Source organism: Myotis lucifugus, unplaced genomic scaffold (genome assembly GCF_000147115.1).
Source record: "Myotis lucifugus unplaced genomic scaffold, Myoluc2.0 scaffold_328, whole genome shotgun sequence".
NCBI lineage: Eukaryota > Metazoa > Chordata > Mammalia > Chiroptera > Vespertilionidae > Myotis > Myotis lucifugus.
Window position 1 is genome coordinate 364,420 of NW_005871376.1, and position 22,295 is coordinate 386,714.

The 22,295-nt window shown below is 37.8% G+C and overlaps 1 protein-coding gene across 3 annotated transcripts in view; it reads left to right on the forward strand.

The window, feature by feature from the left end:
- Positions 1–22,295, forward strand: part of PPP3CC (protein phosphatase 3 catalytic subunit gamma) — a 67,393-nt gene that overhangs the window by 17,746 nt on the left and 27,352 nt on the right. For all 3 annotated transcript variants that reach the window (XM_023764317.1, XM_023764319.1, XM_023764318.1), the window contains exons 4-7: positions 11,195–11,340; positions 14,596–14,735; positions 18,621–18,698; positions 18,785–18,879. In XM_023764317.1, coding sequence (XP_023620085.1) covers positions 11,195–11,340; positions 14,596–14,735; positions 18,621–18,698; positions 18,785–18,879 — 459 coding nt within the window. The remainder of the gene's footprint in view (positions 1–11,194; positions 11,341–14,595; positions 14,736–18,620; positions 18,699–18,784; positions 18,880–22,295) is intronic.

Consider the following 22,295-nt stretch of genomic DNA (forward strand, 5'->3'; position numbering starts at 1 on the left):
TCTTCTTAAAGGATACCTTTCAGCATTTCATATAATACTGGTTTGGTGGTGATGAACTCCTTTAGCTTTTCCTTGTCTGTGAAGCTCTTTATCTGTCCTTCAATTCTGAATGATAGCTTTGCTGGATAAAGTAATCTTGGTTGTAGGTTCTTGGCATTCATCACTTTGAATATTTCTTGCCACTTCCTTCTGGCCTGCAAGGTTTCTGTTGAGAAATCAGCTGACAGTCGTATGGGTACTCCCTTGTAGGTAACTGACTGTCTTTTTCTTGCTGCTTTTAAGAGTCTCTCTTTGTCTTTTGCTCTTGGCATTTTAATTATGATGTGTCTTGGTGTGGTCCTCTTTGGATTCCTTTTGTTTGGGGTTCTCTGCGCTTCCTGGACTTGGAAGTCTATTTCTTTCACCAGGTAGGGGAAGTTTTCTGTCATTATTTCTTCAAATAGGTTTTCAATATCTTGCTCTCTCTCTTCTTCTGGCACCCCTATAATTCGGATGTTGGTACTCTTGAAGCTGTCCCAGAGGCTCCTATCTTCGCATTTTTGGATTCTTTTTTCATTTTGCTTTTCCGGTTGGGTGTTTTTTGCTTCTTCATATTTCAAATCTTTGACTTGATTCTTGCGATCCTCTAGTCTGCTGTTGGAACTCTGCATAATATCCTTTATTTCAGTCAGTGTATGCTTAATTTCTAGTTGGTCCTTTTTCATAACCTCAAGGGTCTCACTAGATTTCTTGAGGGTCTCCATTTATCGGTGGTCTCACCAGACTTTTTGAGGGTCTTACTAAATTTATCAGCGGTTTCTAGAAAGTTCTTGAAAAACCTTATAACCATGGTTTTGAACTCTATATCCAGTAGTTTGCTTTCCTCCATTTCTGTCATTTGTGTCCTGTTTCTTTGTCTCCGCATTTTTTATGCTTCCCTGTGTTGATAGAGTGGCTTTCTGTGCTAGGTTTCCTATAGGGCCCAGTTGCTCAGCCTCCCCAATTACCTGAGGTGGACACTCTTGGTGCACCCCCTGTGGGCTTTGTGCACAGTCTTGTTGTAGTTAAGCGTTGATTGTTGTAGGTATCACTGGGAGGAATTGACCTCCAGGCCAGTTGGCTGTGAGAATCAGCTGTGTCTACAGTGGTAGAACTTCTGTGCTGGAGACACCCCTCCTGGGCAAGACTTGCTTCAGTGGGGCTTTGGTGCTCACTGAGTCTGCCCCCTGAGTGTGTCCTTTATGGATCCGAGGAGCTGCAATCTGGATGGTCCCACTCTGACCACTGGGTACACTGGCTCCTGGATCTCTAAGGAGGTGCTAATCTAGCCTCTGCCTGAGGCTACCCAGCAGGAGCTCAGCTGTGAAGCAATGCAAGTTGCCCTGGGGCCTTGGGCCAGCTGCAAGTTTGTTAGGTAATTTTCAGATTGCAAAGGGCCAGGCCTTTCATATGCAAAAGGCGGCGCACAGCTTGGGCGGGGCGGGGGTCCCAGGGGATCAACAGGGCGGAGCAAGCAGCTATGGCTGCCCTTAGAGGCCCCGCTTCTCAGTGTCCCGGCAATTGCTGCAAGCACCTCCGAGAGAAAGCTGCCCTCGAGTTCCGACCGGTGTCAGACAGTCCAGTTTCTCCAGTATGAGTCTGGGTCCCCAGAGACTCGCCCGGAACTTGAGCTCAGAGCTTGAGACTCCCTACCAATTGAAAAAGACAACCATGTCCTCAGCCGCCATCTCTCTCCGCGTGTGCCTCCATACCTCTGTACTTTACTTCCGCACCGCACCTCCTCTGAGTCACAGTATGCTTTTCTCTTTCCTTCTAGTTGTAGAATTTCCAATCAACCAGCTTTCCTGTGGTTCTGGATGATGTCAGTTCCATCTTTTAGTTGTATTCTTGAAGTGGTTGTGCTAAGCAGCAATCTCCGGTGTTTACCTATGCCGCCATCTTGGTTTTCTCCGGATATTTTTCTATTGATTTTTAGGGAGAGTGGAAGAGAGAGGGAAAGAGGAACATTGATGTGAGAGAAACACATTGATTGGTTGCCTCCTGCACGAGCCCTGACCAGGGCCCAGGCCCGGGAGGAGCCTGCATCAAGGGACATGCCTTTGACCAGAATCGAACCCAGGACCCTTTGGTCTGCAGGCTGATGCTCTATCCACTGAGCAAAACCAGCTAGGGCTTTATTTTTATTTTTTAAATCCGCACCCAGTAATGTGTTTGTTTCTATTTATTTTAGAGAGAGAGGAAGGGAAGAAAGAGAGAGAGAGAGAAACATCAGTGTGAGAGAGAAACATCAATGGTTGCCTTCTGCATCAACTGGAGATTGAACTCCCAACTTTTTTGGTGCACGGTATGACATTCTAACTAACTTGCTGGGGTCCAATCCCAGCGGGTGCAGGGGTCCCCAAAGGTGTGGACGGAGTCGGCGAAGAAGGAATGACACGAAGACAGCCTTCAGTTGATCAGCAGCCTAGTCAGGACCTCTAGCCAGGATCTCCAGCCAAAGTTCTGGTCGGAGTTCTGGTTAGGAACTGATGAGGATCTGATGAGGATCTGATGTTTAATGTCTTGTTACATCCGTATTTATACCAGCTGATTTTAATCCTGTCAATTTCTATTACAAAGGTTAGGGCGTTTCTTATCTCCATTCCAGGGAGTAAAGATTATGTAGCTTAACTACCCGCCTGGCACTTAATTAAGGGGTTGTATCCCCTCCCTAACCTCAGGGAAAGATCCCCACCTGGGGAAACAACCTTTCTCGGAGAGGTGACCTTGGTTAAAACACATGGTGCTAAAGGGAGCAAACATATTAAGAACAGTATGCTATATATGCCAGGTCCCTTGAAACATATGCTGTGCAGATGTTTCTTTCCTGCAGCGACTGTGTCAAGCAGCAAGGATGGACTGGCTTCCGGCACTAACTGCGAGCCACCCGGCCAGGACAGAGGGCATGAGCATTTTAAAGACTTTTGATAAATACTTTAAATAGCCCTCCAAAGAAGTTATATATCAGTTTATACAGTGAAACAAAAATAATGAAATTTTAAAAAACAAAACAATATTACACTTTTTTTATTTCTAAAATATTAGCATGTTTTCTATAAAAACAATGAAGGTAAATTAAATCTCTTGGGTCCTGTCTAGCTCTAAAATCTACCTCTCCCTAAGTATTCCTGAACATATAATATTACTTTGGTGTTCATATAATTGATAATTTGATTATGGATTTCACTTTGTGTCCTATTCATATTTTTCTGCAGATTACTATTTTGGGGGAACATGTTATAAAATATTGAAAGCTTTATTCCCAAAAGAATATTCAACACTGAAAAAAACTTTTAAATTTATTTTCTGAGACTCAAGAGTTTATTCACCTTTCCACCCCCCATAAAAATATCTTTACTTATAGATGAATTACAGTTTGGTAGTGTCCCATATGCTCATCTTAACTTTGGTTGCCGACAACTTCCTATATTGGAGTTGCTGCTAGTTGTAATGGCAGTTCTAGTAGAACCGAAGAGGAAAGATAGTTCTTATAAGAAACGTTAGAGTATGAACACTTTAAAAAAATCCCTCTGACAGAAAAGTCAGCTACAGATGGGTGAGATACAGTACAGATCACTCCATCCCTTGGGACTCATTGGAATAAGCACTATAAATCAGTAGATAATCAGGGAGTTAAAAACATTGGATCTGCCTAACTAGTTTGGCTCAGTGGATAGAGCGTCGGCCTGCGGACTGAAAGGTCCCAGGTTCGATTCCGGTCAAGGGCATGTACCTTGGTTGCGGGCACATCCCCAGTAGGAGGCAGCTGATCATCATAACTCTTTATCCCTCTCCCTTCCTCTCTGTAAAATATCAATAAAATATATTTAAAAACAAACAAACAGACATTGGATCTGTGGTGAGTTTTGTTTAAATTGATGTATTCAAAGAGCAATTTTTGAATATCTATAAAGATTTTGACCCAGCAGTTTGACTTCTACGAATTTATCATGCAGATTATATTGTTTTCTTAATGCTGCATAACAAATTACCCCAAATGTAGCTGTTTAAGACCACACACTTATTACCTCAGAGTTACTGTAGGTGAGGAGTCCAGGCACAGTATGGCTGAATTCTCTGCTCAGGGTCTCAGTGAACCAAAATCAAGGTGTTGCCAGGGCTGCAGTTTTCATCTGGAGCTTGGGGTCTTTTTCCAAGCTCACTAATCACAATTGCTGTGACTGTAGGATTAAGGTTCCCATTTTCCTACTAGCTTTTGGGCCAGGGACTGCCCTCAGCTTCCAGAGACTGTGCAGTCCTGGCATGTGGCTCCACAGTGCTATGTGCTTTCTTCCAGGCTGCCCGAGTGCATCTCTCTGCCTTCCTCTTCTGTGATTAGTCAGCTGAAGGAAACCCTCTGCTTTTCAAAGGCCAGCCTGACTAGGCCAGGCCTATGTAAGGAAATGTCATCATGGGAGTTTCAACATACTCACAGGGTCCACCCACTCACAGGGGCACAGATTATACAAAGGTGTAGGTCATTGCAGGCCATTTTAGAATTATATCTACCACACTGTCTACTCAAAAAGACAATAAGATATGGATTTATATGGATGTTCATTGTAATAACAACAAAAAAGAGATAATGTCAATAAGGGTCTGCTGAAGTAAGTGATAATACATCTAAAAAATGAAATATGAGGCAGCCGTTGAAAGATCAAGGTGGCTCTAGATATGGAGAGATGTTCAGGTATATTGTTAACACTCCGGTGTGGGGTGAATTTCCCGCCAAAATATAAGATGGCTCTGTCTTTTGGTTTTGTTCCATCCTCAAAAAGACAATAAGATATGGATTTATATGGATGTTCATTGTAATAACAACAAAAAAGAGATAATGTCAATAAGGGCCTGCTGAAGTAAGTGATAATACATCTAAAAAATGAAATATGAGGCAGCCGTTGAAAGAGCCGACTTAACTCGTTTCCCCCACTCCAAGTGTTAAGTGACAGAAACCATTTGCAGAACATGTATAATGTGATCTCCTTTCTCAATTAAATATATAATGTGCAGAAGAAATTGGTAATAGTGATTACCTATGGGGAGTTAGGTCAGGAGGACTTGCACTGTTTGAATTACCTTTCATCACAACCATGCACTACTATTACAATATATGTTTTTAACTGGTAACTTTAAAATTACCCAGTTGGGGGCCCAAGCATTTAAAAGGCTTTGTAAAGCACACAGGTAATTCTGTTTCATGCTGCTGGTTAAGAAGGCCCACTCCCGAGACTTGGAAGGTTACTACTGCTTGTCATTTGAGAACCACTTCACCAGATAGTTGAAAATTGGAAATATTTTGCATTGTTTTTCAAAGCCAATTTGCTTTACCTAGGAAAATTAAATAACGTGTGAATCAAGCAGTTAACAAAGGCCCTGTAATGCTCAGTATTTAACATTAGAGAAGTAATAAAGAAAGCTGTCTCTGGATGCCTCGATTCTGAATTGAGGCTCAGGTTTTTTTAGTAACATTTTATCAGTTCTTCCTCTCTTTTCTCAGAGTTCTTTTTTTTCTTTTTTTTTGACTAGTGTAATTGATTCAAACTATTTTTAGAAGGTGGAACAAGATGTTCAGGAAATGTTGTAAGCACCTCATTTTGCACAGAATTTCTTAGTTTTTATTTACTTCTTACATACTTTAATTTAGTTAAACCAGGTTTGTTTCTTTTTCTTTTATCTACCAGGATGCTCCATCTGTTTCATTCTAATACTGCATCTGAAATGTAAATAAATCTTGGAACAAGCACACAAATTCAAGTACAATTTTAAATTTTATTTCTATGTAAAGAAAGAGCATGTGTAGTGCTTTGCATGGGTGTTTTTACTGATAAGTCGATCTCTCTTAAAGAGCCATCGTGACTTTTAGAAACACCACCTTATAATTACTAGTAAGTGATGCTTAGTTCCAGATTGTACAGCTGCAATCTTGTTAATATTTCTAAAGGGGGCAGGTGGAGACTTTTTTTTTAAATGCCCTTGACCAGAATCGAACCTGGGACCCTTTAGTCCACAGGCTGACGTTCTATCTACTGAGCCAAACCAGCTAGGGTGGCTTTTCTTTTTTTAATATCAATTCTTATATTGCTTTATATTGAAGAGGATTTTTTTTTGTATTGCTTTAAAATCTAGAGATAAAATTGAGTAGCAAAGAAATGTATAAGTTAATTTTTGACATGCAGGGTATGGCAAAAGTAGGTTTACAGTTGTTTGTGCATGAAACAGTTTATTTTTTAAAAAATATATTTTATTGATTTTTTTACAGAGAGGAAGGGAGAGGGACAGAGAGTTAGAAACATCGATGAGAGAGAAACATCGATCAGCTGCCTCCTGCACAAGGGGATGTGCCTGCAACCAAGGTACATGCCCTTGACCGGAATCGAATCTGGGACCCTTCAGTCCGCAGGCTGACGCTCTATCCACTGAACCAAACCGATCAGGGCGAAACAGTTTATTCTTGTATTGTTAATTATTGGATTATTTTCCATACAAACAACTGTAAACCTACTTTTTCCCCACCCTGTATTTATCTTTGCAAAAACATTATTTTATATTTTTGGAAAGTAAGAAACCCAGTGCTTATATGATTCCATCTCTTAGTCCTGGGTTCAAATTTCTAATGTAAATTAATTTCTTTTTTTATGAACCATTGTTTGATATGTAGTTGACCAGCTTACTAATAGGTTTCAGAAATTCCTATAATTTTGCTAATGAAATAGTATTGTTGTGTTAGGTTGATTTAAAAAGAAAATATATTGCTCAGCCAGTGTTGCTCAGTGGTTGAGCATAGACCTATGAACCAAGGTCAGGGTTCAATTCCTGGTCAAGGCACATGCCCGGGTTGTGGGCTCAAACTCAAATGGGGGTGTGCATGAGGCAGCCAATCAGTGATTCTTTCTCATCATTGATGTTTCTCTATCTCTCGCTCTCCCTTCCTCTCTGAAATCAATAAAATATTTTAAAAAATAAATATTATTTATCATTGTTTATAATAGCATTACTTATAGTAGCAAGAGATTGGTGTTGTTAGTTTGTGGTATATTCATAAAGTGAAATACTATGTACACATTAAAAAAAATAATTACAAAGCTCTTCATGCAAAGGTGTGACGTGATCTCCAAAATATGTCAAGTACGAAAAGCAATGCAAAATAGTGTGTATATGCTGCCATTTATGTAAAAAAACAAAAGGGTAATGTAAAATGAGAACAAATGCACATATCTGCATATGTATACATAAATTAGCTTTGTAAAGACACCAGGAAACTAGTTATACTGGTTGCCTGAAGAAAAGGGGTAAGAGGCACTGTGTATCCTTTTGTAGCTTTTAAATTTTAAGCCATGTAAATGTATTACCTTTTTAAAAATAGTAAAAACAAATAAAATTAAAACAAATATATAACCAATGGCTAGACCAGGTTGTGATTTTTTGCAAATAGTGATAACCTTCAAAATTATTTTTAAAGAATATTGTTGAAAATTTTGTTTTGTTAATGTTGTATTACTGATACTAGTTAGAACAGTGGTTCTCAACCTTCCTAATGCCGCGACCCTTTAATACAGTTCCTCATGTTGTGGTGACACCCAACCATAAAATTATTTTCGTTGCTACTTCATAACTGTAATTTTGCTACTGTTATGAATCGTAATGTAAATATCTGATATGCAGGATGTATTTTCATGGTTACAAATTGAACATAATTAAAGCATAGTGATTAATCACAAAAACAATATGTAATTATATATGTGCTTTCTGATGGTCTTAGGCGACCCCTGTGAAAGGGTCATTCGACCCCCAAAGGGGTCGTGTCCCACAGGTTGAGAACCGCTGAGTTAGAACTTGTATCAGTGTGGTCTTATGTTTGATGTGCTTTTTTCCTTCATTATAGAAATAACTAGAGGCCTGGTGCACAGATTCATGCTCTGGTTGGGTCCCTTGTCCTGGCCTTCGAGGATCAGGACGAAACCAGCAGTCCGACATCCCCCGAGGGGTCCTGGATTGCGAGAGGGCACAGGATAGGCTGAGGGACCCCACCGGTGCACGAATCCATGCACTGGGCCTCTAGTATGCATATAAGATATTTGGTTAATCTCTTCCTGCCCTCCCCTTTCCCCCCTTCCCTCTGAGATTCATCAGTCTGTCCCATGTTTCTGCTCCCATAGTTACCGGCTGGTCAGCTGGTCACTTAGGCTTTTATATATATAGATAGATTGTTTATGGGATGGATCTTAACATTTGTCATGAAAATGAAGTCCTTGTGTAAAGTAAGCTAATTTAACCTTTGGGAATTATATATTTGACCACTTTGAGTCTCCATTAAATACTTAATTAAAAAATAATGTTAAGAGCATCAACAGGTTTGTGTTTCAGTTCTGCCACTTAGTAGCTTGCAACTTTGGGCAAGTAAGCCAACTTCTTCAGCTTTTTAATGAAGATAGTAATTGTACCTACTTCATAGGCTTTCTGTGAGGATTAAATAAGGTAATTTTATTGGTTAACTTCTGTAGTACCACTGTGTGCCAAACATTATTCAAAGCATTTTACATATATGAATTATTTTAATCCTCATAGCAACCTTATAATGTAGGTAGGTATAATAATTATGCCCATTTTATGCTTGAGGAAATCAAGGCTAGTGCAGAGCCAAGGTTCAAATCCAGGCACTCAGGTTCCAGACTCTATTCTTTGACCATGATGCTGTGTTGAACACTTAGCTCTCTGATGGCATATTCACATTGTGAAACTTCAACAAATTTCAATAATAAATGTAAGCTAATAATCAGTGTTACTATACAGAGATTACATATTCATCTAGAAAATACACCTAAACGAAGTCAAAGAAAAATATAGATATCTTCAACTTAACCCGTCAGAAAATAAAAATGTTGTATTTATATACATACTAGAGGTCCGGTGCACGAAATTCATGCATGGGTCGGTTCCCTAGGCCTGGCCGGCAATCGGGGCCTTCCAGCTGCCAGCCAGGGCCTTCCTTTGCTCCGCGCCAACCCCTGGTGGTCATTGCATGTCGTAGCGATCAGTCTCTTGGTTGAATTCCCATGGGGACACTTTGCATACTAGCCTTTTATATATATATATATTAATATACTTCAAGAAAGTAAAAATGGTAATATTTTATAACCTGTTTTGTTCATGTGTCAATATAGCATGAATTTCTTGTTGCTTAATTTGATTTGTTACCTCCTGTATTATATAAAATGGGTTAAGACACTGTATTTCTTGCCTTCACTCTCTAGATTTGGCATTCTTTTGGAAGTGGGCTAAGGAATTCTTTTGAAACTTAGGGTTCAAAGTCATTTTATTGATGTAAAAATGGTATTGTGGAGTGTGAATTAATAAGTAATTTAAATCCCTGCCTATATGTAACCTTAGGACTCTTACAAAGGAATTCCTTATTGATGTTGGCAACAGAAAACTTTGGCTACAGGGATTTTCAGGAGAAAAAGTCAATCACTGGCCACAGATAAATGGGGTGTGTGTGTTTCTTGTTTGATTGTTTTTTTTTCCCCAACAGACTTTATAGCCAATTCTGGGTATACTTTTGAAATACCAAAATTTATAGTTTACAAATATAAAGCAGAATATAAGGATGTAATTGTAAGGAGATACAAAGATGCATAAGGCATGGCTCTTGTTAACTTGGATGCCATAATAGAATCAGCATATGTTGTGAAATGACCTTAACTGTTGTCATGGCAATACAGAATGCTATGAAAGTTTCTAAACTTATAGTCCTCAAATCCTGATCATCCTATATCAGCAATAAAAAAAATGTTCATATTCAGGGATGGAAAGCATTATAACCCCAAATGTGGCCCCCTGGTTTACACATTCCTTTAGGGATCTCTCTCCAGTCATTCCTCCACCCATGTACAGCACTGCCCCAAATCTGGACCCATTACCCTCCACTTTTTTCCCCAAAGCCTTGCCAAAACTAGGCTCTGATTACTTAAACATGTCTTTTCTAAAAGCTTGGAAATTCCAAGAAGAAAATAAACAGAAATAATTACCAACTAGGTAATCTGAGTCACTTGCTATAGCTTTATTCTCTTGGCCCTGTAGACTCTGTCTCATTTTCACAGAATCTTGGAAGAAAATAAGGAGCTCACAGTTCTCGAGGGCTGCTGTTTACAACCTCTGGCCTTCTCTACCAATGCACATCTCCAATCACAGCTTGACTTTTTGAAATCCAAGGCCAAGGAAGAAGAAAACATTCTCTTTCTCTTTAAACTACAGGCATTTTCCAGCTATCACTTCATGTGCTATTCTTTCTCTATGACTGTGGAGACCTTACTGGAGAATTTCCTTAACATGACAACCACATCAAAATATAATTCATTAAGATGAACATTTTTACCTAAAATAGAATCAGGGCATGATTTGCTTAAAGGCCTTAAAAGTCATGAACAAAAAGATGATTGACATTTTAGTGATGACTTTGAAAACTCCAGTTTCCATTTATATATGTTTAACACTCCCAGGGGATCTTTTTAGATCCAGCAAAATATTCAGGTTCATAAAACTACCACAAACCTTACTTGCCCTCCATCTACTTAGAAGGAGACTGTCCAGGAAGGGCAGCACCAGGCAACCCTTTTCACTGGCATTGTCCTCACAGGAGTGCATACACCAGAGGTTTGCTGCCTCACCTCCCTTTCATTCATCCCCTCCAAGTCAAAGTTTAGGTACAAGGAAACAATATCCACATAGGGTACATTAGGGAGCCACCCTGGCTTAGAATTCCCATGTATCACAAGCAACAATATCTCTTGTAAAACTTTCTTGGCATAGTTTCCAGACATCCCTTATGAGTCACTGCACTCAGAGAAGCCCTAAGCTATAGCTTCCTGCCAGGTAATTGTGCAACTTTTACCATAAGCAACGTTGCCTAATAACACAGCTGATATTCACCTTAGCTTTGCAGAGCAACAGAGCTAGAAAGTTAATCCAAGGTCACCCTTGTCTTTAAAGAAGTAGAGAGAGTTTGTTTACTCTTTATCCACAACTTTTCAAACATCTTTACAAAGATGATTGTGTTTTCAAATATGCCTGAGATAAATGGTTTTGAAGTAACTTCATAAATCTTCTGACCTATATATCCTTTTTGATATGTGATAAATTTTAGCTTTTCTTCCTCTGACTGTTTTTCCTTTTTTGATAGGTCAAATCAAATATTCTGAACAGGTGTATGATGCGTGTATGGATACATTTGACTGTCTCCCTCTCGCGGCCCTCTTAAATCAGCAGTTTCTGTGTGTACATGGAGGGATGTCACCTGAAATTACTTGTTTAGATGACATTAGTAAAGTAAGTAATCTTTCATTATTCTCATGGGTGTTATATATATATATATATATATATATATATATACACACACACACACACACACACAATATATATATATATATATATGCATGTGTGTGTATATATACATATATATATATATATATATATATATATATATGTATATATACACACATACATATACTAGAGGCCCAGTGCACGAAATTTGTGCATAGGGTGGGGGTCCCCCAACCCGACCTGCACCCTCTCCAATCTGGGACCCCTTGAGGGATGTCCCACTGCCGGTCCTAAACCAGCAGTCAGACATCCCTCTCGCAATCCGGGACCGCTGGCTCCTAACTGCTCGCCTGCCTGCCTGCCTGATCGCCCCTAACCACCTCTGCCTGCCGACCTGATCGCCCCCTAACTGCCCTCCCCTGCCGGCCTGATTGCCCCTAACTGCCTCTGCCTCGGCCCCTGCCACTGTGGCTTTGTCTGGAAGATGTCCAGTCTAATTAGCATATTACCCTTTTATTAGTATAGATATTTTTTTAAATCTTGATTTTTATTGCAGTCAACTAATATGTTTATTGCTGAATATTTTTAAATACAAATCATCAGAAGTAACCAAATGGAAATCACCTGTGATTTAATTATTGAGAGAGAACTCCGGTTGACATTTTGCTATATATCTTCCAGAAATTTTCTGTAATTTTAAATTAAATCTGTGCTTTTACCAACTAAAAACATAACATTTCTTAGTATATTCCTGAAACTAAATTTTGTAGCAGTGCATAAGGAAGAGAACCAGGGTTCTAATCCCTATCCTGCCATTTATCATGTAAGCTTGACCAAATCACGTAACCTCATAGTCACAGTTTCTTCTCTGAAATGAGGAAGTCAGAATGGAAGGTCTGAAGACTTCCAGCTCTGAAATTCATTGACATTTTTAGATGAAGAGTTTAAGTGTTGCACTTCCTGACGTGTGATTATTTCCAGGATTCTGTATCTTCATAATTGAAAAAAGATGACCAGTCTTTTTTTCACTTATATTGTTCTACATTACCATCATCTCTCCTCTACCTTTTTATTTTTCACCTCTCTCATATAAGTACTACAATTAAAGATGTTTCTGTTTATAAAACTGGTTACCTTCCCTCAGGGTAAGAGACGTGTCTGCTGCACTGCCTTTTTTGCTACTTCATTGTTTTTTAAATAAACAGCATTTAATAGTTCTGAATTGATTGTATTAATCAATTTCACTTAGTAGAAATTCTGTTCTTGGCACTCAGCTATTCTAGTTATTTCTTTTGGGATTTTTGTTTGTTTTTGTTTTTATGCTTTTAACAACAGCGGCAATGACTAAAGACATAAGTTAAGTAACTTACATTGAAATGCCTCCGCCGAGACCGGTTTGGCTCAGTGGATAGAGCATCGGCCTGTGGACTCTAGGGTCCCAGGTTCGATTCCGGTCAGGGGCATGTGCCTGGGTTGCGGGCACATCCCCAGTGGGAGATGTGCAGGAGGCAGCTGGTCGATGTTTCTCTCTCATCGATGTTTCTAACTCTCTATCTCTCTCCCTTCCTCTCTGTAAAAAATCAATAAAATATATTAAAAAAAAAAAAGAAATGCCTCCATTGCATAGGATGAAAACCTTAAACAAAATAAAACTAGCATGCTTTAAAATAAAGAAATCTCTATTGGAATGAGATAAACAATGAATAGAATCATTGTAAAATCCTTCCTGCTCTCATGGTTACATTGGCTCATCTAGGCAGTTGAAATGAACTTCTCACAGTCTTTCTAAATAATAGTATATCTCTATCGTGGTTTGGTTTTCCTTTCCAATTAAGTGCATACTACTTGTAAGATTAGCATTCGCATGTAAGTGGTTCTTTTCTACAGAATGGATAGATAACAGATATATTTATTTAGAAAATATAGGGTGGGCCCTAGCCAGCTTGGCTTAGCATCGGCCTGCGGACTGAAGGGTTCTGGGTTGGATTCCAGTCAAGGGCACATGCCTGGGTTGCGGGCTTGGTCCCCAATAGGAGGCATGCAGGAGGCAGCCAATCAATGATTCTCATCGTTGATGTTTCTATCTCTCTCTCCCTCTCCCTTCCTCTCTGAAATCAATAAAAATCTATCTAAAAAAAAGTGCAGGGTGGGCAAAAATAGGTTTATAGGGGATAGGTAAGCACCTTACTTACCTCCTCTCACAACCGCATTAAATTACAGCTAAGTGTCCATCAATAGATGAATGGATAAAGAAGTGGTACATGTATACAATGGAATATTACTCAGCCACAAAGAATGAAATCTTGTGTCCACCCGGCTGGTGTTGCTTAGTGGTTGAGCATTGACCCATGAACACAAGAGGTCACCAGTTCGATTCCTGGTTGGGGCACATGCCCGGGTTGTGGGCTTAAACCCCAGTAGGAGGTGTGCAGGAGGCAGCCCATCGATGACATTTCTCTTTCATCGATGTTTCTCTCTATCTCTTTCTCTTCCTCTCTCTCATAAAAAAAAATCAATAAAAACATTTTTTCAAACAAGGATGAAATCTTGCCATCTGCAACAACATAGATGGACCTCAAGAGAATTATGCTAAGTGAAATAAGTCACACAAAGAAAGGCAAATATCATTTCACTTATATGTGGAATCTGAAAAAACACACATGAATAAACAAAACAGAAACAAACTCATAGAAACTTATAGAGAAATTTCAATGATCACCAAATGAAAGGAGTGATTTGGGGACGTGTGAAAAAGGGGAAGGGATTAAGAGGTACAAATTGGTTGTTGCAAAATAGTCATAGGGATGTAAAGTACAGTATAAGTCAATAATATTGTGATAACTATATATGGTGTCAGATGGATATTAGATTTATTGGAATGATTACTTTGTAAATTATATAAATGTCTAACCACTATGTTACATACCTGAAACTAGTATAATATTGTATGTCAACTATAATTGAAAAATAAATTATTTTTAAATGAAGCAATGAATAAAATTAAAAAGTAGGTTTACAGTTGTGAGTACATGAAATAATTTATTCTTGTATTATTATTTATTAATTATTATATCATTTTTCATACAAACCTACTTTTGCCTGATCCTGTGTTATAAAAAATGATAGAAATTGTGTATCTAAATTTGTTAAATGTTCGTTTTCTTGGATGGAAGGATTTTTGTGTTTTTTCACCCATACCAATTTTCAAAAGCTCTTTTGCTTTCATGATTTTTCTTTTTTTGGCTTTTGCTTGTCTTCCAGTTAGACAGGTTTAAAGAACCTCCAGCCTTTGGGCCAGTGTGTGACCTGCTTTGGTCTGATCCCTTAGAGGACTACGGCAGCGAAAGGACCTTGGAGCACTATACCCACAACACTGTCCGGGGGTGCTCTTATTTTTACAGGTAAGCTGATCCTCAGAGTTACCAAGTTGGGAAAGGAAATGGCAATATGTTTAATCAAATTATTTTAAGTATTTTATATATTGAATTCATGGAGCATAGAGACTTCTGTTTAAATTTTTGATTAATAGAAGGCAGACGATTCTTGTTTGTTTCTTTTTTTGGTTATAGTTAGTAGGTTTAATGCCCTGATAAGTGTAATATACCAAACCTGATTGAGCAGTACTTTAATGTTGTTGTCTGACTCTAAATGATCTAGGTAATTTGTTGCCAAACATCATCTATAAACTTTTTTAAAAATGAAGACTCCTTGGCTCTTCCCCCAGACATTTTGATTCGGGAGTCCTCTTATTTTTTTAAAAAGCTCTCCAGCTTTTGGAACTACTGGTATAGGCAAAGATATAAAAAGAACAGAACATTGTGAACTCAGGACATTCCTGGAAGTTGGCTGTTATCTTAAATCTCATATGTAAGCTTTCATTGTGTGTTGCCACTCAAAAATAGGGAGATATAGCCCTAGTTGGTTTGGCTCAGTGGATAGAGTGTCGGCCTGCGGACTGAAGGGCTGTGGGTTCGATTCGATTCTGGTCAAGGGCATGTACCTCGGCTGCAGGCTCAATCATGGGTCGGGTTGCAACCAATTGATGTGTCTCACATCGATGTTTCTCTCTCTTCTCCCCCCAGTTCCACTCTCTCTATAAAAAAAAATCAATGGAAAAATATTCTCAGGTGAGGATTAACAAAAATAAACAAATAAAATAATAGAGAAATATAGGAAAATTTGAAGTCTAAATTTATATATACATATATATATATATATTGATTTCAGAGAGGAAAGGAGAGGGAGAGAAAGATAGAAACATCAATGATGAGAGAGAATCATTGATCAGCTGCCTCCTGCACCCACCCCACCAGGGATCAAGCCCACAACCCAGGCATGTGCCCTGACTGGGAATGGAAATGTGACCCCCTGATTCATAGGTCAGCACTCAGCCACTGAGCCATGACAGCTGGGTTGAAATCTAAATTTTTTTTATTGCAATATTTTATTATGACAAATAATACATGTATATAGTCCTCTAAAAATCTGTTAATTGCCTAAGATGATACACTAATTAAATGGAATCTACATACAAAAAGTAAGAAGCCATGCCCAGCTGGTTTGGCTCAGTGGATAGAGCATCGGCCTTGCGGACTGAAGGGTCCCAGGTTCTATTCTGGTCAAGGGCACATGCCCGGGTTGTGGGCTTGATCCCCAGTGTGAGGCATGTAGGAGGCAGCCGATCAATGATTGTCTCTCATCATTGATGTTTCTATCTGTCTCTCCCTCTCCCTTCCTCTCTGAAATCAATAAAAATATATTTTTTAAAAGTAAGAAGCCTCAATTTTACCATAGTTTTAACATTCTTTCCGCCAACTGTACCAGTGACTAATATGAAATCATTTAAATTTTACTTTTCTTTACATTGCTTAAAATACTTCTGTATTATTAATACAATAGAAATCACTACAATTTCTATGAAGGTCAACTTGGCAATATCTCTCAATTATAAATGCCTATGGCCTTTGATCCGGAAGTTCTACTTCAAAATCATAATCCTGTGGTTGTACTAGTATAATTGATCTTTATTATTCACAAATTCTAATTTGCAAATTTTTCTACTTGCTGTGATTTATTTGTAACCCCAAAATCAATACTCATAGCACTTTCACAGTCATTCGCAGACGTGGGTGCGTGCAGAGTGATGAAAAATCTGTCACCCCACCTGTGCTCGCGCTGAGGTTAGAATTATTAGGAGTTGCTCTGCCTTCTGTTTCAGCTCTCGTAGCTGTAAGCAGGTATTCTGTTTGTGGAGTATTTAACATTTTTCACGTTTTTGATTGGTTATTTTGCTGTTTAAAAGCAGCTCCAAGCACAGTGCCCAAGTGCTGTCTAGTGTTGCTAAGTGCCAGAAGGCTGTGATGTGCCTTACAGAGAAAAGACCTGTGTGCTCTAAGCTTGGTTCAGGCATGAATTATGGTGTTGTTGGCTATAAGTTCCATGCTCATGAATCAACAGTATATATTAAATAAGGCGTCTTTACTCAGAAACACACATAAAACAGTTTGATCAGTTGATGAAAATGTTGGGAGCAGAGGCTCACAGGACCCTGATTCTGTATTTCCCCTGGGAGCAGTATTCACTAATTCAGTTTTTGCAGCAACTTTACAGAACATAGGCAAGAAGAATAAGAAGAATCACTGTACTTGCAAATGTGTAAAATGCCTGTAATAAGGTTATTCATTACTCATTTTTTATTATAAAAGATTTAAAACAACCTGAATGTTCAGTAGGAAACTAGTTAAATAAATTGTAGTACATCCAGACAATGGAATGCACCAGACAATACAGTGAAGCTTTTTTTAAAAAATGAAAAAAGAGCCCTGGCAGGTTTGGCTCAGTGGATGGAGCATTGGCCTGTGGACTGAGTTCTGGGTTCGATTTCGGTCAAGGGCATATGTCAGGGTTGCAGGCTCGATCCCCAGTGGGGTCGTGCAGGAGGCAGCTGATCAGTGCTCAGTAATTCTCTCTCATTGTTGATGTTTCTTTTTTTTTCTTTTTGTTCATGGTTGATGTTTCTATCTCTCTTTCTCCCTCTCCTTTCCTCTCTGAAATCAATAAAAATAAATTTAAAAAAAATGAAAAAAGAAAACAACCCTTTGTAAACTGGTATAGAATAATCACTAAAGTGAAAAAAAGATACATGCAGCGCTCTGCTTACCATCTGATAATATTTCTTGAAGTTGGGGTGAGTGTGATGTCCATGTGTGTGGGGGTAATTGCTTGAAGTTGCATAGAGTGTCTGTGAAAGTGCACCCAAGGAAGCCAGGGACATGGGTTGCTTCTCTCTTCCAGGGCAGCTGAAAGGAAGTAGGGAGTAGAGAGGAGATCACCATCCCCTTTTTTATCTTTCAATTTTATGCCGTGTGAATGTACAACTTCTTTTAAAAGTTAATTTTTTCTAATTAGCACAATAAGAAAACAAAGATTTAAACATAAACTAAGTAATTAACAGTTGGATTATTCCAGGATAGTTTTGTATTCTCTAGTTCTTCTTGTCAGGTATTTGTCATTGAGAATGACAAATATTCTTTAATTAGAATAAGGTTGGATGTAATATTTGCATTTACATCTAAAATATTATTGCATTATATTATCTTAGTGTTGATATTACCTGTGAAGCTATAAGTAGGTTCTTTAGCTTTTCTAACAGTTTGACAATTTGAAAATTGAGTGTTCAGTTTTTAGCACCTACAAATACACACACACACACACACACACACACACACACAACCATGCTACTTTTTAACATATCAAAATAGCAAGAAAAGTTTTGGTGTGTTATTGTCATGGGGTAAGACAAAAAGATTAAAAGAGGGGAGCTGTTTCTGACCTAGGGTTGTCTCTTACTGTATCTGCATATTTGATCTAGAACAGCAGTTCTCAACCTGTGGGTCGAGACCCCTTTGGGGGTCAAACGACCTTTTCACAGGGGTCGCCTAAGACCATCGGAAAACACATATATAATTACATATTGTTTTTGTGATTAATCACTATGCTTTAATTATGTTCAATTTGTAACAATGAAATCGGGGGTCACCACAACATGAGAAACTGTATTAAAGGGTCGCGGCATTAGGAAGATTGAGAACCACTGATCTAGAATGAGGTATATTAGTGAAATGGAAAAACAGAATTATGATTGCTAAGCTATTAATAAAAGTTCAGTGGTATGTAATACCTTAATTTCAAAATACAATCAACTCGTATCATTCTAAGTTATTCCCTTCCTATTAAAAATCAGTTGTTTTAATTCTGGATTTATGTTTTCTAATTTTCTTTTTCAGTTACCCTGCAGTTTGTGACTTTTTGCGGAATAATAATTTGTTATCGATAATCAGAGCCCATGAAGCCCAAGATGCTGGGTAGGTTATATTAAAACTGTACCAAATATCAATGCAGAGTTTTTGCCTTTAATATCAGGACAGATGGGCTGTCATCTCTCTTCCAGGTATCGAATGTACAGGAAGAGCCAAACAACAGGCTTTCCATCACTCATTACAATTTTCTCTGCCCCCAATTACCTAGATGTCTATAACAATAAAGGTAAAGGAGTCCAGCGATATTTGAGTTTGAATTTGTGAGTAAATGTGAGCTCTATTTTAACATATATGTGTATGCGTTTTTTTAATATGTATAAATTTTAAATAAGGAAAAGGTTTTAATTGAAATAAAGGCAAGAAACTTAGAATTTAGGCTCTTGCTTGGTTTCCATCTCTTAAGCCAAGCAAGAGCCTAAATTCTGATTTCTGGGCCTTTATTGAGGTGTTTGAGAGTATAAATACCGATCATAACAGGTGTGATTTGTGCTACTGAATCAAAATATAAGAAGAATAAATCATTCCAGGTTCAGGTTAGAACCGTCAGCATTAATTATTGGTTTCAGTGAATTTAATTTATTTATAACATTATCTTAATAAAATACTACCATTTGGTGTTTTAATGTTTGTGTATTATTAACCTGCCTTTGCTCTGGTTGAAGAATGGTATAGGTAGAATGAATACTATACCAAAGTGAAAAAAAAATCTTAACTTTAGTCCAAGCCTTTCCAGAAACTAATATAATAAATAGTATGCATGTTGATCTTTTGTAAGTAGCCAAAAATTTTATTTTAAACAAATATGTCAAGCACTCAGAAAAGGATTCAGAAAATAAATTACATAACCAACAGCTAACAACAATCCACCTTTGTTAACTCTGCACATTTTGTGTTAATTGCTTCCAATTTTTTAAAGAAATAAAATATAACAAAACCAGTTGAAATTCTTTGCATAAATCTCACATCCCATTTCTCTCTCCTGAAGTTGATGTTTATCATTCCCATGAATTTCTTTTTACCACACACACACATATGTATGTATCACTATGCAATATAAAGTAGGGTTTTGTGTGCTTTTAAATTATGTAAGTACTCTATAACTTTGAATATATCATCCTTCAGCTTGCTTTCTTTTCATACTGTTTTGCCCTCAAATGTATACAAGTAATGAACCCCCATGTATCCATATCCCAGCTTCAACAATGACCAGTTATGGCTTCATGTACTTCATTAAAACCCGTTCCCATGTCCTCTCACTCCTCTGAATTACTACAAGGCAAAACAGATATGCAATTTCATCTGTAAAAATTGTCATATGTATCTCTAAAAGGTAAAGACAGCCCTAACCGGTTTGGCTCATTGGATAGAGCATCAGCCTGTGAACTGAAAGGTCCCAGGTTCGATTCTGGTCAAGGGCAGGTACCTTGGTTGCGGGCACATCCCCAGTAGGGAGTGTGCAGGAGGCAGCTGATCGATGTTTCTCTCTCAGCGATGTTTCTAACTCTCTGTAAAAAATCTCCCTTCCTCTCTGTAAAAAATCAATAAAATATATTTTAAAAAGAAAATAAAATAAATAAAGACACTTTTTAAAAAACCAACACTGTATTTTAGATCTTCCATGTAGATGTGGAGCTCTATTCTGTCATTTTAATTGTAATGCAAAATTTGATTTCTTTAACCATTGGATTGATTCTACATTTTCATAAAAAACAGTGAACATTCTTGTAAAAAAGAAATAATAAATAAATAAATAAATAAATAAATAAGTAGTGCCACTTTAGGTAAGTCACATAATCTCTCTAAACTTCAGTTTCCCATATAGAAAAAGAGGATTAGCCATCCACATGCCTTTCAGCACAGAAATTCTACTTCTGAAACTTTATCCTTTTAAAGTCTTTTTAATTTTATTTAACTTTTATGAGTCATAGTTCCTTGTATCAGGGCTGTGGTTCACCTAAAAACGTCATGCCTCTGTAACTATTTTGTTGTTTATAAAGTATGACTATAAAATAATATAACTTGTAAACAAACATTCCAGAATGTATATATTCAAGTGAGTATTGTCCCTTGAAAGTAGTTGCCTGGGGAGGCTATACACTTATTCCAACAATGCTGCCATTGTTCAAACATTTTTGGAACTCCTCTTTTGGCATTGCCTTCAGCGTCTGCGACACATTCTTTTGATAATATCCACAATGATGGGAAATCTTCGTCCTTTGAGGGTGGATTTGATTTTTGGAACAGCCAAAAGTCATTCGGAGTGCAGACTGATGAGTAAGGTGAGTGTTCAAGTTAGTCGATACCATTTGGGGTCAGAAACAAGGTATGATTATAAGGTAATAAGACTGGTTTTCTTTGTGTTGCTTATAAAATGGCTCTGGAGGCAATTCCCAAAAAGGAGTTCCAAAAACGTTTTGAGTAATGGCAGCATCTTCGAATTAAAAATACCGTAAGGCAGCAAAGTGTGTTGAAAGAGGCACTAAGCTAGGAGTCAGAAGTTCTAGGCTAGTCCTGCTTCATTTTAAATTAACAGTTAACAAGATAACTTCACTTTGCATTTAAGTTTACTTCACACTGAACAACACTTCCCTGAGCCTCAGTTTATCTTTATAATATCTGTCAAATAGGGTTGTTGAAGATAGGTTGGAATAATAAAAATGAAATTAAAATCATCAGACTGTAAATTGCTATAATACTATAGCATTTTACTGTTATTGTGTCTGGTGTGATTACATCAAAGGACCACACTCACCTGATATATAAGGTCTGTGTGTTTGTAGTTGGTGGTTTCTTAAGTCTCATTACTTTATAGTCATACTTTGTATATGCATTTGGAGAGAGAACTTTAAAAGAGGTCCACAATATATTTACCATTTACTCTATTTAAAAATAAACTATGAAATGGCACATCTCATTGAAATTGGATTTGGATCAATCATCTATCAGTATATCCTTCAATGACTTGCTGTCCATTTTTAAAAAGCAATTTTTTAGACTTAAGTTCTTTCCCAGCCTTGTTTTATTTTTACTTCTTATCATTCTTTTCTGGGTTTTAGGTGTCCTACTGTGTCTTGCTTCTCCCTAATTCCATTTTTAATTCTTCCCCCTCCCCCCCTAATAATTCCAACATATAGCAGATTGGTTTTGTTCTTGTCTCTTCCCTTATGAATGGTATGCACTGCTTGTGTTGTTAAACTTCCTCAAGGACACTTAGTGGTTCTGGTCTTCATATTTGTGAAGACTTTACCTTCTCACTCCTTTTTTTTTTACCTTACTATTAAGAACATTGATTGCCCAATGGGTTTATCATATGGTAAGCTGAAACATGCCACCTAAAGCAGCAATCACTACTAACTGCCAGCTCACTTTTTGCTTCATTCTAATTTTGTTCTGTTCTTGGTTATTACTTTAGTAAACTTTTAAAGTCACAATTCATTCTACCTGAGTTTTCTGTCCACTTTGATATAATCGGTAATCTTATCTTGAAACAATCTTATTTCCCTTGGTTGTTTCTTAAGCATTTTTTTAGGTAAAAGGCAAAAAATGTGGCACCTGAAATAACCTGTGGTGACACTCAGTTACTCCCTGTACAAGTGCCTCTTTTCTTGAAAAAGGCAACTATTCTTTCTTCTACTGTGGTGT